Source organism: Psammomys obesus, unplaced genomic scaffold, assembly GCF_907164565.1.
Source record: "Psammomys obesus unplaced genomic scaffold, mPsaObe1.curated_primary_1811, whole genome shotgun sequence".
NCBI classification, from domain to species: domain Eukaryota; kingdom Metazoa; phylum Chordata; class Mammalia; order Rodentia; family Muridae; genus Psammomys; species Psammomys obesus.
This window is the reverse complement of record NW_026596117.1, coordinates 19,725,905-19,743,578: the sequence shown is the minus strand read 5'-3', so window position 1 is coordinate 19,743,578 and position 17,674 is coordinate 19,725,905. Positions and strand designations below refer to the sequence as shown.

The 17,674-nt window shown below is 42.2% G+C and overlaps 1 protein-coding gene across 1 annotated transcript in view; it reads left to right on the top strand.

Moving 5' to 3' along the window:
• The window catches only part of Limch1 (LIM and calponin homology domains 1), a 304,476-nt gene that overhangs the window by 207,599 nt on the left and 79,203 nt on the right, over nt 1-17,674 (top strand). The window contains exons 4-6 of the mRNA XM_055629181.1: nt 4,456-4,562; nt 7,978-8,008; nt 9,516-9,626. Coding sequence (XP_055485156.1) covers nt 4,456-4,562; nt 7,978-8,008; nt 9,516-9,626 — 249 coding nt within the window. The remainder of the gene's footprint in view (nt 1-4,455; nt 4,563-7,977; nt 8,009-9,515; nt 9,627-17,674) is intronic.

Sequence of the window (17,674 nt, the reverse complement as noted above, 5' to 3'; positions counted from 1 at the left end):
TTTCTGCCTCTGAAGAATCCCTATTTCCACCCTTGTGATGAGTTAGTTGGGGCTTAGCTGCTTGATTCTATATGATGTATAACTGTTCTGTGCGTCAACTGCTCATCTGGGAAATGGAGACGGTAGTACCTGACCCATATGGTTGTTTGGATGATGAAAGATAATCGATCCCACTGCCTAGAACAGAGCAGGGACAATTCAGGCAAATGCTTGGCTCACACAGGCTGCAAATGTTCTGTTGGGTCATTAAAGTTTGAAAGTTGAAGCCTGTGTGAAAAGAGTTCACTGGTACACATTGAGTCTCGTATTGACAAAGTACTTCCCCGGTTTTCAAAACTACGCCGGTCATTTTTTTTTTTTTTTTTTACATAATACATGCTAAGATTAGTGACACCATTTTAGTGTTTCTCCTTGCTTTTCTAATTATCATTTATGTAAATGTGCCAGTTAATATTCCTCATGTGTCGAGCCTCTCTGACTGCTTCTCCCACTCCAGTGAGAATCACCACATTGTGGTACAGTTCAGCCTTCCTAACGCTGTGACCACTTAGTACATGTCCTCATGTTGTGGCAAGCCCTAACCATAAAATCATTTTCACTGCTACTTCATAATTGTAATTTTACTACTGTTATGAATCACAATGCAAATATTTTTGGAGACAGAGCTTTGCCACAGGGGTCATGACTCACAGGTTGAGAACCTCTGTTCTAGGGTGAAGCAGTTGAAGTTTTGCTTTCTGGGAAACCTCATGGTCCAATTTAGAGGCCTGGATATTGAGGAAAGGTACATGTTCTGAGACTGGGAGAGAACTGGAAGCAAGCGAGCGGGATGGCGTATTGAACTAAAGTTCCCTGAGATATAGATATTCTTGTGTGGTAACATTAACCAGAGAAAAGAGAATTGAAAAAGAATACAAAATGATTTATTTTGCAAATGAAAACTGACATCTTAAGGCAAAATAACATTATTAAAAGGAAAGATATATTTAAAGTCATCCCCTGGTCAGTCATGGTGGCTCATGCTTGTAATATCATCACTTGGGAGGCTAAGGCAAGAGGATTACCGCGAGTTCAAGGCCAGAGTGGCCTATGTAGGAAGTTCAGTATTGGGTTGGGTCATAGAATTAGACCCTGTCTCAAAATGTAAAATGAAAGTAATTGGTTAATTAATTTAATAATAGCATGGTCAGAGTATAAATTGAAAAATCTGGGTCCTTTAAAGGAGACTTGATATAGTTCTTACCATTTTGTTCTTCCCTTGATCTATCTATTCCTAGGACAGAATTTCGTAATGAAATATATTGTTAAAAAGATGAAAGCTCAAGAGTTAGGTGTGAACATGTGGAAAATAACTAAAGAAGTGAATGGCGAGGAACTGGACAGCTTCAGATATGCTGGGACAGGTGCAGCCTTGGCCAAAAGAGGTCATGTGCAGAGAGGCACAGGGCTTATGGATGGTGACACATCCTGCCTCCACAAGAATCCCTGGACCTCATACAAGAAGGAAAACACACCAGGATGAAGGCACCTCAGTTTTAGAAGAGGCTGCCGTGTCTTCCCACTTGCCTGTTAAATCTTCCCTGCTTAGTGTTGACTTCCTTCTGGACTCACTCCCAACCATCCTCCTTCCAGTTGCCACCTGGGTACTCACTTCTCAGAGTTGCTGCCCTTGACTCTTGCATCCTGTTTTCTACATCTGTAAGACCCTCTGAGATCAGTCCTACCCGCAGCAGCCCCACTGTCCTTTGGTGCAGACCTCAAATTCCATGCTTGGATTTGTCAGACATAACCCACTGTTTTGCCGCCTTCGTCCTTTGCTGATTGCAACCTTGGACCATTGTATAATTGTTCTAGGCAGGAGATCACTCATCTGTCAATTGAAGATAAGGTGTGCAGAGTTTGAATAAATTAATGTAATAAACACAGCCCTTGGAATGATGTTGGTCCCATGATATGGGCCATAGGAAGGCCAATGACTTTCAACTATTGTTCTTTAGAGCCCAGGCATGTTAGTTTTTTGTATTGCTACATTGAAAATTACCATAAACTAACATCTCAGAGCAATACGTAATTATTACTTCACATTGTCTACAGATTAGATGTCTGGATAGGGGCTCCCTGCTCAGAATATCACAGGGCTGAAATCAAGATGCCAGTAGGGCTGAAACTCTGAGCATCTTCCAAGCCCTTATCCAAAGCTCATGGCAGTGAACAGAATTCAAGCCTTTGCAGCTGTGGAGCTCAGGGCCAGCAGGAACTCTCATGTCACCTCCTGTTTAAAAGATCCCTAATTACATCACTGCCAATCAGATAATCCTTCTCTTGGTTAACTTAGAGGCGATTGTTTAATGCCATAATCTTATCATGGTCATGGGCTTCACTTGTTCTCAAGGGGAGATTACCTAAGGTGTGTACATCTGAGGCAGGATTCTTGGGGGCCTGAGAGTCCTGCCTACACACTGGGTAATTAAAAACACCATCTTTGCCACTCCCTTTGAACTACCTGGGGTGAACGGGGTAATCACCACCCTGAGTTCAGGTGTTTACAGCAGTTTCTTTCAGCATTCAGAGGGGTTCTCATTAATGTGGCTCCTGGAACCGATACTCCTTGTCCCACTTTTTTTTTTTTTTTAAACAAACTGATGGAGTCGATCAGCACCTTTGGAAGTCTCTCAAGAAGAGGACAGTTACAGATTCATAGCAATAAATCTGTTGACCAGTTGTCCCGGGAGCTTCAAAAGATGACCCACAATTTGCATTCGCTTTCAGAACTGCTCTTTTATTCCTAAGAAGTCCAACAGATGGGCAACCCAGACAGAACCGTCTTAATTGTGAGGGCGATTGTCAGCCAGTCCCGCTCTTCTGCTGCTTCAAAGTAAACCTATGCCTGCCAGGGAATGTTCACCCCGAGGACGGTCTTCGCATTGTTTTCAGAAGCTTCACTTGCTTCTCGTTTTCCTTGCCAATCAAGTCTAGATATTTTAATTAATTTTTAAAAATTAATTTTTGGCTGACCAAGTAGTGGCTTTCATCACTACCTTCTCATACATACCTGCTCATTATACCCTGTGCTAGCCCCATTCTTCTCCCGTATCCCCTTGACCTTCCTCCCCCCAAGTTTTCAAGAGAGGCTGATAGAGTAAGTGTAATGTGAGAGAAGATGGAGGGTCTAGATTTCTTTTATCCTTTAATTCATTGTACATTCCATTAAAAAGGTGTTTTCAGTCAAAGCCCATAATGACTATATGGAGGGAGAAGAATTTGCAAACGATGTATTTAAATAAATTAATAAGAGAAACTTGAGGGTGAGAGTACCTCAGGCAACAACATCTTTTATTACTTTCGAATTTTGTGGTGTTACAATGTCTTACTTTGCTGTATGTTTGTGTGTACATGAATATGTGCTATTCCACATGCATCTATGTGATATATGTGTATACAGTGGAGGCCAGAGGTCAATATTATACATCTTTCTCTATTGCTGTTGTGTTAGTTACTTTCTTATTGCTGTTGTAAAATACCACGACCAACAAAACTGATAAAAGAAAGTTTTTAACTGGGCTTATGGTTTCCAAGGGTCAGAGTCCATGATGGCAATGCAAAAGCACAGCAGCAGGAACAGTTGAGAGCTCACATCCTGACTCACAAACAGGAGGCAGAAAAAGCTCCGTGGGAATGGTGGAAGCCTTTTGAAGCCTCAGAATCCATCCCCACTGACACACTTTCTCAAACAAAGTCACATCTCTTACTCCTTCCCAAACAGTTCCAACACTGGGGACTAACCATGCAACTATATGAGCCTATGGGGTCTATTCTCATCCAAACCAACACCACTGTCCACCTTATTTTTTGAGACAAGGTCTCTTATTGGATCTGGAGCTTACCAAGTACACAAACTAGCCAGTCAGGAATTCTTCTACCTTTTATCTTTTAGTGCTGAGATTTCGGGTAAATGCTGGCATGCCTGGTTTTGTTCCTTGAGTACTGGGGATCTGAACTCAGGTTCAGATGAATGCTCAGCCAGCATTCTGCCAACTAGCCCATTCCCCCAACTCTAATTATATTTTAAAGTATCTATTAATACCAAGTTCTAAGCAGTAAGGCACGAGGAAAGGATTTAGAAGCAGTTGAAAATACTTGACTCTTTAAAAGTGCTGTTCCTTAAAATGATGCTAAATTCCCTTTGTAGCAGCATCTGACTTGCAGTTGTTTACAAAGGTATCAACCTAAAGGGAAAATTGAATTTGGCGTGGCTAGGATTTTGGAAGTGTCTTTATTTATTTATTCTGGTGTTTCCTAACTGCAGTTTTGTTGTGTGATACACCATGGTTTAGATGTGACTTTAGCAGCCATGGTGGCTGGCATCTTGACAGCAATTTGGACTATTAATGAAGTGGGATTGACTCACAAAGATAATCTTAAATAACTCAGGCTTTTTCTTTTCCTTCCTTCCAGGACAATACCATCTTATTCTTGAGAGGCTGTAAAGAGCTTGGCCTTAAAGAATCTCAACTCTTTGACCCGAGTGACCTCCAGGATACGTCTAACAGGGTCACTGTCAAGTGAGTAATGCCTGATTTATGCTTAAAGGAAACCCTTGATGTTTTGATTTGCAGCTTTGTGAGGATGTTGTAAGTTCTAAGAGGTAGAAGATTAGGTGTGCCTAATAAAATCAAAATGCACAAGCAAAAATCAAGCTTTCACAGCACAGTGTCCTATCATTTGCACAGAGCATTTTTCACATGCATGTAGAACCAGAATTTTGAAGAAGAGAAAATGTTAAGTAAAGTTTAGAAGTGAGACTGCAGAGAAATATGCACAAAATCTATGTGCTTTAGACAGCATCCATTTCATTGGCTCCAATGGGCAGTTGAATAGTTCTTGGCAGACTACACAGGAAGTAAACAAACCGAGTGCTGTTGATGATGCAGAGAAGGCATTTTATGGAGGCGAGCTGGCTCCTTCATTTGAGTTTGTAACCATTTTCTCATATGTGACAGTGATTAAGCTTTTCTGAGATTGATCATTGGCCTTTTGGCCACTTCTGCCTGTATCTACTTAGTGAACCATATTTGGAGCCAAAGGATTCTTGCATTTGGATGAGTTTCTGTATAAAGAGAAAGCTCATGAGCAGAATAAGAAGATCCATCCTTCTGGGATGGCAAAAATAAATTGTCTGTAGCTCAGAGCTACAGGCTTCTGCAGAGCCTGTGATGTCATATAAAACATTTGCCACTTTATTCAAACAGTATGTAGCATGAGTATGGTTGGGCAATGGGCTGAGTCTCGTCTCTCCTGGGCCTGGAGAGATGGCACAGAGGTTAAGAGGGGTAACACTCTGGCAGAGGATCTCAGGGTAGTTCCCAGCACCCACATTAGGCAACTTAGAACCTCCTATAAGTCCAGCTGCAGAGGATCTGGCTCTCTCTTCTAGCCTCCATGGCCTACCTACATTCATGCACACATACCCATACACTGATATACACATATACATATAATTTAAAAGTAAATCTTTTTAAAGGTATCTGAACGTCAGGTGTGGTGTTATATCCTGTAATCCCAGTACTTAGGAAGCAGAGGCAGGAGGATCTTTTTTTTTTAAAAAAAAAAAAAAGGAAAGAAAGAAAGAGAGAGAGAGAGAGAGAGAGAGAAAGAAAGAAAGAAAGAAAGAAAGAAAGAAAGAAAGAAAGAAAGAAAGAAAGAAAGAAAGAAAATAGTAAAATAGTCATGGTGAATGAGGGTACTGAGAAGAGTATGAAACAGTGAGATGAAAAAGACAGTAGTCCATTTGGAGGAGGCCGAGGATAGCCCGCCCGAAGGGGTGGCATTTCAGCTGAGGACTCAGGCTGAGACAAGAATGAGAAGCAAGTATCAGCCTTGGGAGATTTTGAGGTGGAAGAAAAGCAAGAAAAGGCCAAGGAAGAAGAAGCTGCTGATGCTTAAAAAAGGCGAAGAACCCAGTAAGGTTGGAGGGTCGTGATGAAGGTCAGGTGTGGTGAGAACAGTCATCCACAGGCAGTGGGTGGACGCTGAACTTGGAATCGCTGTTCAGAAAGATTCTCTCACTAGGTTGGCATTTAGAAAATTGTATAGAATCCATACTAAAGTTACGTCGCAAGTTCATTTGTGGAGCTTAGCAAGGCATCGCTTCTGCTTTTAGCAGGAGTGTAGTAGGAGCGGAACATGCATGCTTCACGGTGTTTTCACAGGTGACTCTGCTTTAACTTGGCACTAGTCAGGGACTGGTTTTTAAGGTGTCGATCTTGTAGCTCAGCTAGATCTGAGTGCCACCACTGTGATTCTCTGCTCTCCCTTCTGAGAACTGAGCACCTTGATGCAGAGAGGGAGAGCATCACTCTGACATGAGTCAGTAGCATCAGGAAGGAGAGATAGGACAAGGGATAGAGTCCATGGGGGAAATTTGTATTTCTTAAAATTGAGTTTAAAAAAAAAAAAAAACAAAACTACTCTGGGTAATTTTTCTTACCCTTTCTGTCCACACTTGAATAGCCAAGAAAGAGAAAGAAAAACTTTAAAGAGGAAAAAGCCTGCAAATCATTGCATTACAGACTGTGTAATTGCGTGAACTCTACCTGTAATGAATGCCAGACAAGGTTGATGGAAATGAAAGCACAACCCAGATAGCCGCAAAGCAAAGGCCTTCCCGGGAGTCATCCCAGCCACACAGAGTGTGGAAAGGCTGTGGATGGCTCCTGGGGCAGGAAGTCTCTCTAAAAAATGGGAAGTAGTTCTAGGTAATTAGTAGTTGTGTGGAATCACTCTAGAAATATTTTGTGGGGCCCTACTGTGTGGCACATACAATTTTTAGCATCCACTCACAATTTCAGTCACTGAACTTTTATTGTCAATGCAGGGAAAGGCTCATATTCCCTATAATTGTTTTTAGATCTTTCTTGAATTTCTTCATCTCTCTGTTGTTAAGTGAAAAAAATATATATAGAATATATCTAAACTGAGAATAACATGCTTTTTTGTTCCTGTTAAACTCGAAAATATAAAAACATTTCCTTGATCAAATGCAAATTGAATGGATGCATGTTTTTACTGAAACACCTAACCTTGTGCTCCTCTCTATAGAAGAGGTAAACATTAGTCCCTCAAATATCAGTCAACTTAAAACTGCCCGTCTATTCATCACACAGAGTTTGGTGGATTAGAACAGAACGAAGTATCCTTTGAGGTGTTCTTGACCAGTTTATATGATGGAATTTCTACACCCCATTCCTCACCAAAATGACCAGAGAAAAGAAATCCAGCACTTGTTTTCCTAGTATTTATTTGTCGGTGTATTCATGGAGTTTTTAAATACCTTTTGAAATATTTCGATATTTTATGATGTGAATAGTTAGAACTTTTGTGGTTTTTAGCTGGGGAATAAACGCTTGTGTGTATCTAAGAACCCATGTGCATACATTTGGAAATAACATGTATACTTCTTTGTTTATGGCCAATTTTTTGTTCTAATCTGTAACCAGAGCAGAAAAAGGGAAAAGATGTTTGGGCAGAACTGCTTCTTATCCATGTATCTTCAAGTCTATTTCACTAAGTTTTCAGACCTGTATTAAATGTACTTGTATGAAGAAGACTTGAGAGATGTGATCACGTTTCCTTCGAAAAGGAATCTTCAGAAGTCAAGTCAAGTTCAACTATAAGTCCCAATTTTAAACAGAATCCTCATCTTCCATATGTGAAAAAGCATCCATCTTTCCTGGCGTACTGCACAACTTCAATCCTACGTGGTCCTGTTTCTTTGTTTGTTATTTGTTTTGTTTTGTTTTTTCTCACCATGTTTATGCTGTAGCTGAAACCACCAGCTATAGGCCTTAAAAGCCCAGCAATACTCTTCTGGCCTTGTTTTATGTGCTTTTTGCAAGTGTGTCTTAGAGGTGTTTAAGGAAAGACTACACCAGAGAAACTGCTATTCTAATAATGTTCTGTTTTCCTTTCCTGACCTAGGAACCTTGATTATAGCAGGAAGCTGAAAAACGTAAGTGTTTTGACCTCTCTCTCTACGTTTGTATACTTTTGACTTTAATGGTCTAAGGTTGACATTTAGCTAAAATTTGTGCATCTGATAGGCCTTATTAGAAAAATTATTTCTTAGGCAAAAAGTATATTCATTTCTTATAAAATAGCTAATACTGTGCTGGTACTAAAAATAGCAGATCTGGGGGTTTCTCTTTACTCAGAGTTCAGTCTAGAAATAGAGGAATGAAAGCATGTGTTCCGTGCACAGTTCATGTTCTTAAAACACACAACGATCGGCTTCAACACTAACATTAGCCATTTCCATTTGTGGCCCAGATGGGGTCTCAGTCAGCACACACTAGTTATGTTTTGGTTCTAGTTAATGTCCTGACATTTGGGATTGTCTGTTCTCTGGGAATTTATTTGTAAGAACCCAGTTAATAAAAGACCTTCTGGAAGTTTTGAAGGATTCATGATGTAAGAGTTTCCCACAGAAGTAGAAAACTGAATCACATCATAGTACTCATGCACACAGCTATACTTTAGGCCCATGGCCAGCTGGACCCATTTGCTTATGTTCCATTATCCAGACCATTTTCTGGCCCACCATAGGGAAGGTAGTGCAGCATAGAGGAAGCCAAAAGACAGATGTGAACATGAAGGCTAAGCTTTTGCATGGGCTTCTGCTCCTCGGTCTTCCTATAATTCAGCCAAGGAGCACATCTTCAGCCAGCCCCTGGTGGTTTCCTTTTTCCTCCAAGTCAAAGTAAAGAACATTTGTGCTTTTGTGGACGATTCTTTGGAGAGACAGCACAAAACTAATGTAGGCCAATAACCTCAGACCATTGGATAGTCACAGACATTCTACAGCGTCCACGTTTGTTTAATTGATAGCAACCGTGTCAAGGCTAAAATTTTTCCCATCTCAGACTAATAGGGACGTGGCAGTGCTCTGATGCGGGAGAGCAGCAGATTTCATTCTCTGTGCATTGCCGTCTTCTGACTACACGCGGATGGGCTGTGTCGGTCCTGTGCTGGGAAGTACTCGTTAACCTTTATCACTCCCTTGGGATTTTTGCCATCCATCCCACTAGTCTCTCCATGCACACGCAAGTAGAAAGCACAGGGCTTCAAAAGCGCCCATCTCAAATGGAGCTGACAGTCTCCCGCATTGCTCATCTAGGTAAAGACTCTGAAGAGTTTGTGGGAAAACGCTGCCTTATGAGAATGTCATTTTGGAGGATTTATTTTCCCTTCTCGCTCACTCAGAGATCACTTTCTCACAACCTCCTTTTTTCCTAGAGCTGGAGACTTACTCGACTGAATCGACTGAATCGTGTGTCTGGGTCAAGTGAGAGAGCATTCATTGGGTTCTCATTACCACAGCATGCACTGCTTTTCACAAGTCAGCGTCGCTGAGTTGTCCCTTCCTGCTGTGCTGTCTGTGGGGCGTTACTGAGTCCCATGTTGAAATATCATTCTTCAGGACAAATCCTTCCCCTCTCATGCATTATTTTGTTCCACAGGTGTTAGTGACCATTTACTGGCTGGGGAAAGCTGCAAACAGCTGCGCCTCCTACAGTGGAACCACACTGAACCTGAAGGAGTTTGAAGGACTGTTGGCTCAGATGCGAAAGGTAACTTGGCATTGCTTCCTCATCCCCATGGGAAGGCAACACGTTTTTAAGATTATACAGTTCTGCAACTGGAGACGTGGCTCGGCGGGGAAGAACACTTGATATTCTTCCAGAGAGCTTGGGTTCAGTTCCCAGCAGCCACACGGCAGTTTACAGCTATCAGTAATTCCAGTTCCAGGGGATCTGATGCCCTCTTCTGACCCCTATGGGCATACATACAGGGAAAACACTCAAATACATAAAATTTTTAAAAATCTTTACTAAAATGAAGATAATTATAGTTTTGCATGGTGGAACTGTGCTGACCCACGGTATGTTCTCAATAAAGGGGCCATTGTCTTACCCGGCGCATCTTTGCCTCCTGAATCTCACATTGCTTCAAGTTTTTATATCTTACACTCTTCAATGACTGGAATACCTGAGCTGGCTCCTACTGTAATTTCAAAAAAGCAAGTCCAGTATGTGAGTGTGTGGCTTGGCACATCATGGAGCTTGTGGCCTGTGCATTTCAGGAAGTGATGCTTGAATTAACAATGTGGCATTGTACAAAACCAAGCACTCTGCACACTCAGCCAGAAGGTCACTGTGCTTGCCTATTAGGGACTCGGTGTGGGTACAGGGACGCCAGCCATATCCTTGCCTCAGCCCTAGCCCCGGACAGGCTCTGAGATGTGCGAAGTATTCCTTCTACTGTATTTGTGGGAGAGAGATGACCACTGTATCTGAGTGATCTGGAAACTCAGGAAATGGCTTTAAAGTTTGATGTGTTTATTTGACAAAGTATTTTATTTCATATCATTAAAAACTTGGTTTGTTTGCTTGTGGGAAAGATGGATGGACAGTAAGAATTCATTAAGGAAACAGTGGGATGCTTTGTATGTACCTTCCATTTAAAGGCTCAGCAATATAGTTAACTCATACAAAATATTAGTTCATAGTATTGCACAGAATGCCTGCCAAGCAGCCTTGGTAAGCAGGAAGGCTCACTTGTGGTTAACATTCATATATTTTGGCCAAGGCCATCTTAAGAACACAAATAATTGAAGCCAGCTATTCCTTGCTTCTCTACCATACAGAGTAAACATACTAATGGGATACATTGAAAGACATTCAGAGTGCCAGCAAGATGGCTCAGTGGGTAAAGATGCTACCACCAAGCCTCCTGACCTGAGTGCCACTCCTGAAACCCAGATGGTGGAAGGAGAGAACTGACTCCCATGAATTGTCACCAGACTGCCACATATATATATGCCCAAATAACAGAAAGAGAGAGAGAGAGAGAGAGAGAGAGAGAGAGAGAGAGGCAGAGAGGCAGAGAGGCAGAAAGGAAAGATAAATAAATACAATTTTTTTTCAGAACATCCAGCATTTTTAATTAAGAAAGCAAGAATTTATTTTAACTTTCTAATAAATTGCTCTCCTTTCCTTAAAGCAGTGGCTCTAACCTGTGGATGACAATCCCCTCACAGGGGTTGCATGTCATATATTTATGTTATGATTCATAACAATAACAAAATTATGGTTACAAAGTAGCAACAAAAATAATTCTATGGTTGGAGGTCACCACAGCATGAAGAACTGTATTAAAGGGCCACAGCATTAGGAAGGTTGAGAACCACTGTCTTAAAGCTAATAGTCTGTATTCGCCCAAAGCCAGCCTGGCTCATGCATCTATAAATGGACAAAGCAAGGCTGGAAGCTTAGCTCCCTGTAGAGTACTCAAAGGTGCATTGGGCCCTGGGTTTGATCATTAGCACAGAAAAAAAAAACAACAAAAAGTAACTTTGTATTTAGCATGACTTATAAAACAAATAAACCCATACAGTAAGCACAACACATTGTATCTTTTCCTTAGATCTCCATTGCCCTGTAATCTTTCATCTAACTATTCAGAAAGTCATTTCCGGTTGTGTGTTGGAAGTGTAAATGGTTGCTTCTCTATTAAATTGTACTTGGGGAATACCAGACGGGTCATGCTGAAACCCTGTTTAAATCTCACGGCTCTGCTAATAGACTGGCGAAGAACCTGATGTGTTCTACTTAGGTTCTTGTCCTAGCGAGGCAATGCCTTCAGCTGCCTTGAGTGGCCTGATGTTAACAGCTGCTTCTCTTTTGAGTGAATGTAGACATCAGCACAGGCTATGGCTCAGTGGTTAGCACTGCTGGGGGGAGCATGGCTCCTCACAACTGTGGCCCCCTGTGGGCCTCCTGTGTCATAGCTGTGCTAGAGGAAAGATCTGCTGGCTCAAGCTAGCTGCTTAGACTTTTCCGGATTCCACGTCTACAGTCAAGTCAGGAGGAAGGAAGAACCGAGAAAGGGCCTATCCTTTGAGCACTCTTTTAGAAAACTGCATCCTGATGCATCCTGCTGTGGTTTGAATGCTGCCTATAAAACTCATTCTGGCCCTCGCCTGCTGTGGTGGAAACAGGTGTGCTCTCAAAGGCTATTTGGCCTTGATGCTCTGGTTGCCAGAGAGGGTTTGCTGTCCCAACTGTGTTGTCATGGCAACCTCTCCACTGCACATGCATTCTCTAGGTAGAGAATGGCTCCCATCATGTTACAGAGGCCTTCCCATATACCAGCACTTTGACACTGGACTTACCAGACTTCAGGACTTTGATATGTAAGTTCTCTTTAAATTACCTCGTCTGTTCTAGAGCTGCATTCTCTTCTAGCAGAAGAAAACGGACAATACCAGCTTCCAACTCACATCTCATTAAGTTGAAGTTGGTCACACAATTCATACCCATTCACAAGTAAAGACTTGGAAAAGAAAAGCTTTATTTCAGCTTTAAAAAAAAAAAACGTTTTTTCTAGACAAGAAGTAGACAAATTTCGAGTGACAAGTGGACTCCTCTGTACATAGGCTGAAATAAATTTGGAATTAAGTTTGTATCTTTCTCAAAGAGGACTAAATTAGGAATTTTTAATACTCATTTTTCTAGTAGGAAAATGTATACAAAGTCGTAACTAGAGGGTACTTATTCTATATTTAATATAGAGAAAGCCCTTAACATAGAGGCTTTCATACTCTATGTTAAGCCTGTCACGGAGCCTGAACACATCAGGGAAGACCTCTTGAAGGAAAGGGTGCCCAGGATAAGCAGAGGGGTTTGCTACAAGGATCCTGAAATGTGGGAGGGGTCATGACATTCTCAGGGTTGTGAGCTGTAGGAATACTTTTTAACTCTATTTTATTTTAGTTTCTTAATACCTCTACCTCCCTACTCCACACCAATCCCTTCCAACACCCCAACACCAGAGAAAAAAGGTTAGTGGGGAGAAGGGGTGTGTTTTTTCTTAGCTACTTCCTGCTGGTTTGGGTCATCAGATTCCTTGTGGAAAGTCCAATCTTCGTTTCAGGACATCTCCTTATCAAACTGCATCAACAGCATCAGAGGAGAGCACCAGCAACCTTTTCTCTCAGAGCTCCTGAACACTCTGGCTTTTATTTTCTTTCCAGATAGTTCTCAGAATTACACTGTCTGCAGGTGGCAAAGAGCCCCTCTCAGAGCCTGCACCAGGCAAATAGTTTGCTGCTATAGACCATCTGAATCAGTCTCATATCTTATACCTGGGATCAAAACAAAAACATATTTACATCCACATCATTTCCCCCTTTCTGTTTTAAAAAAAAAAAATGGTTAAAAGCATGAATGAGAATTACTGTTATTTTCTTTAAAAGAGATGATCAAGAAACCAAACACTTTTTTAAAATTTAATTTTATTTATATATTTATTTTAACAGTTTGTTCACTTTGTATCCCCACTGCAGCCCCCTCCCTTGTCTCCTCCCAGTCTCACCTACCCTCCCTCCCTCTTCTCCCCCTATTTGCCTCCCCCTAGTTCCTTGAAGGGGAGGATCTTCTCCCTTTCTATTTGACATAGCTTATCAGGTCTCATTAAGGCTGGCTTCATCAACTTCTTCTGTGGCCTGGCAAGGCTGCACCCCCCATCCCCAGGGAGAGGTGATCAAAGAGCTGGCCACTGAGCTCATGTCAGAGACAGCCTCTGTACCCCTTACTGGGGAACCCACTTGGAAACTGCGCAGCCAATGGGCTTCCTTTGAACAGGGGGTCTAGGTCCTCTCTATACATGGTCTTTAGTTGGAGTGTCGGTCTCTGCAGGGCCCCCTGGGCCCAGGTATTTTGGCTGATATATGCTCACTTATAAGTGGATATTATATAGGACAAACATACTAAAATCTATAGCCCTAAAGACGCTAAACAACAAGGAGGACCCTAGAGAAGATGCTTAATTCTCATTCAGAAGGGCAAACAGGATAGACATCAGAAGAAGAAGAAGACAAGGAACAGGACAGGAGCCTTCCACAGAGAACCTCTGAAAGACTCTATCCACCAGGGTATAGAAGGAGATACTAAGACTCATAGCCAAACTTTGGGCAGAGTGCCGGAATCCTTATGGAAGAAGAGGGAGATAGAAAGACCTAAAAGGGACAGGAACTCCAAGCTCTTTTGATCAATAGTTTCTGGTAACTGTAGGCTGCTCTTGTCTGTTGAGCTTTGAGCTAGGCTTCTAAAGCTGTTTCCTAATGGCAAGTTAGCTTGTATGTCTGTCTTGGACATGCATGCACTAGTCAAATGACTCCTTTTATCACAACGTCTACAAATTCTGGTTCTTGCCAAGAACCCAGAAATGGCTTCCTTCACTTCTCTGGTGGAATGTACTGATTTCTCAGAACTTTAGCGGCTTGGTCACAATTTCTTTTTAAATGACTGAATTTGCCACTATTGAAGCACCAAGCATTTTGATATCTAAGGCTTTTGGTGGCTCCTGGGAAAGCTGATGGTGGTAATCTCTTAACCTGAGCCTGCTCCTCTGGCAGCTCAGTCTGCTCAATATTAACCCTTTCTCCTGAAATGGGCTTCATCTCTTTGACTCTTTCATCCTGTACAGCTTGCTGCTCCCTCATGGCCCCTTTCCTCCTTTTAGGGGCTGTGGGAACTTGACACCAAAAGTGAGTGGAGCAGAGGAGGGCAGCAATTTTGGGAAACTCCTACTCTCAGTTACCAGGTCTGACCCCCTCTTTCCCCCTTTTCCAGCAGCTCTATTCGCTTCCCAAGCAATTCCGTCTCTACTTGCAAACTTTATAGTTGCACAGCCAACTCTCAACAGCAAGAGAATGCGATTTTCTTATTTCATCCACATTTTTTCTCATTTTTTTTTCCATATTCACTCAGAACTTTTTGTTCAACCATTCTCCCAACATTTTTTTTTTAAACAGAATGCAGCAAAAACAGAGAGTCCTCTCTGGGCATAAAGCAAGAGAGAATCCAGTAGTAGCAGCTGCAGTAAACTGTTTACTCATATCCTGAAACAGTATATTCATTTCTCTGTACCCTGCTGTCTCCTCTTCGGCATTAGCCATTACTCTAACCCCGACATCTGGGCGCCACTTGTTATGCCCTTTTTAAAATCTATTTTATTTACATTTCTGATATCTCTTTCTCGATTCTCCACCTCAATCCCTTCTAACACCCCAACACCAGGTACGAGAGAAAGATTAGTGGGGATAGGAGGTGGAGTTTTCCTTAGCTGCCTCCTGCTGGTTAGAGTCCTTGTGGAAAGTCCAATCTTGATTTCAGGATCTCTCCAACTTCTTCTCATCAAACTGCATTAGCAGTGAGCAATGCAGGCTATTTCTCCATGTTTTTCACTCATCATTCCCCTTCTCTCCTGGAATTCATCCTCTTTTTTGTAAGCAAGTCAACCCTCTTAAAGGGGTGTGGCTAATAGCACCTCTGGGAAAGATGCTTCTGGTTCCTTCTATTAAAGATGAGAGAGTACTGCCTATACCTCCCAGAGGTATAATCCCAAGGATGAGCTGTCCCATTCCTACCCTAGTCATTGTGACAGGGGTTTCATAGCATGCTAATGACTGGCCCACCCAACTCCTGTTCCTAGAGGTGAGGACTTCAATAGAAAAAAAAGAGATAAAGGGAGGTGGGGGAGGAGACTGGAAAAAAATGCAAGAGATACAAGTGCACAAAATAGCCACCACAATCACACTCTTCCCCCAACTTTCTTTCTATGTTTTTTTGTTTATCTGCGATCTTCCATATCGGAACACAGGGTTTCTACAAATGCTGCATTTGTTGGTTTATTTCTACGAGGCTGTTTCTGGGGCTAGAATACTATCTAGAAGGTACTTGGACAGTATCAGTAGAATGAATCGCTTCCATGACCAGTGTGATGAGTGATGAATGGGCAATCATGTCGAAGAAGTTAGACCTCAGGCATGTTGGAGCAGCAGCCAGCCGCCCTGTAAATCACACAGCAAGCAGAAAAATGCTGAGCTGTCCAGAACAGGCATCTGGAGTGTCTTAGACACCATCAGTCATCTGCTTGCTCTTACTGGCTCCCATTAACACTCACAAAGGGGCGAGGAAGAGGAGGGATTCGTGAACCCTCTTTCACCAGAGCAGTGAGCGTTTAGTATAGCATTGCGATTGATTTCAGTCTTCCCTGCCTACCCGTGAGTGCTCTGTGGAAAACAGGAGATACAGAGTTCCAAGGGAAAGGCACAGACAATGTAGTTAGACCCCAGAAAAGATTTAGACATACCCACTCCAAAGCTTCACTTTATAACACAAAAGGAAAGAAAGTGAGGAAGGAAGGAAGGAAGGAAGGAAGGAAGGAAGGAAGGAAGGAAGGAAGGAAGGGAGGGAGGGAGGGAGGGAAAGGGAGGGAAGGAGAGAGGGAGGGAGAGAGGGAGGAAAGGAGGAAGAAAAGAATGAAGAGTGGTGACCTGATTGAAGCCAGTAAAATTGGAAGTCCAGGGAATGGCCACATTTTTATTTCTGACTAACAAGTCAGCCTCCTGCTTTACCTGTGGTGTTCCTGGGAGGCCAGCTTGGCCAGGGGTGGCCATGGTGTCCTGCTCTTCACTCTCAAACTGCTCATGCCACTATTTCCCCACTGGGAACTCAATCTTGGCTAACCACACAGTCACAAACATGGTGAATATCCTATGAACGTCAGGGATGTTCATGCTGAGTGTGCAGGAACAAACACACTGACCCTCTTTCTTCCTGAATTTTCTCCTGCACTTAGAGATGTGAGGAAGACTGAGGCTTCAAGGGAAGCCTTGCTGGTATTATATTGTCAAAAATTCAGTTTTGCCATGTTGCACCAAGTAGCCTGTAAGCATGTCATTTTACTTCCATCTACCAGTGGCACCACCCCCTGTGTGTCTGTCTGTGCAAGGCATCTAGACATAAGAAAGAGCAGATCAAGAAGGAGGGAGAGGAGGACCTCCCCTATCAGTGGATTTGGGGAGGGGCATGCGTGAAGAAGGGGGAAGGAGGGTGGGATCGGGAGGGGAGGAGGGAGGGGCTTATGGGGTGATACAAAGTGAATAAAGTGTAATTAATAAAAAAAATCAAAAAATAAAAATAAATAAATTAATTAAAAAAAAAGAAAGAGCAGATCAGTGTATGGAAAGTGGGTGCCTTTGATGCTAATGTATAAATATTGTATAATTTCTATGTTAAAATGTACATGCCTCATTGAAGAAATATTAGTTAAAACCATTGCTGATACTTTTAAGAGTCATTATTCTGCATCATGCCCTGTCCCGAATACTTTCCACATATTCTGTGTTTAATTGTCCCAGAAGCCCTGTTTGAAGGCTGTCATTGGTGAGTCCCATTTTACTGATGAAGACTCATGGGGTGGCATGAGTTGCCTAATATCACACAGCTGGCAAGATATAAACCCAGTCAAGGCTTCTGAAACTAAGCTTTTAACCATCTCTTCCGTGATATTCCTACTTCAGTGATTAGGTCATTAACAGCATTAACTGAGAGACATAACCCAGGCTGGCAGTGTGTACCACGCAACGTTACGGACAGCCCCAATCTTGAGCCATCTCCTCAAACCCCAGAGAGGAGTAGTTTTAGGTTTTATTTTTAAATATTTACCATTTACTGTGTGACTTCAGTTAAAGTAACTCTCTGATTCGTCCTTCTTTTTCTTCTTTCTTCTTCTTCTTCTTCTTCTTCTTCTTCTTCTTCTTCTTCTTCTT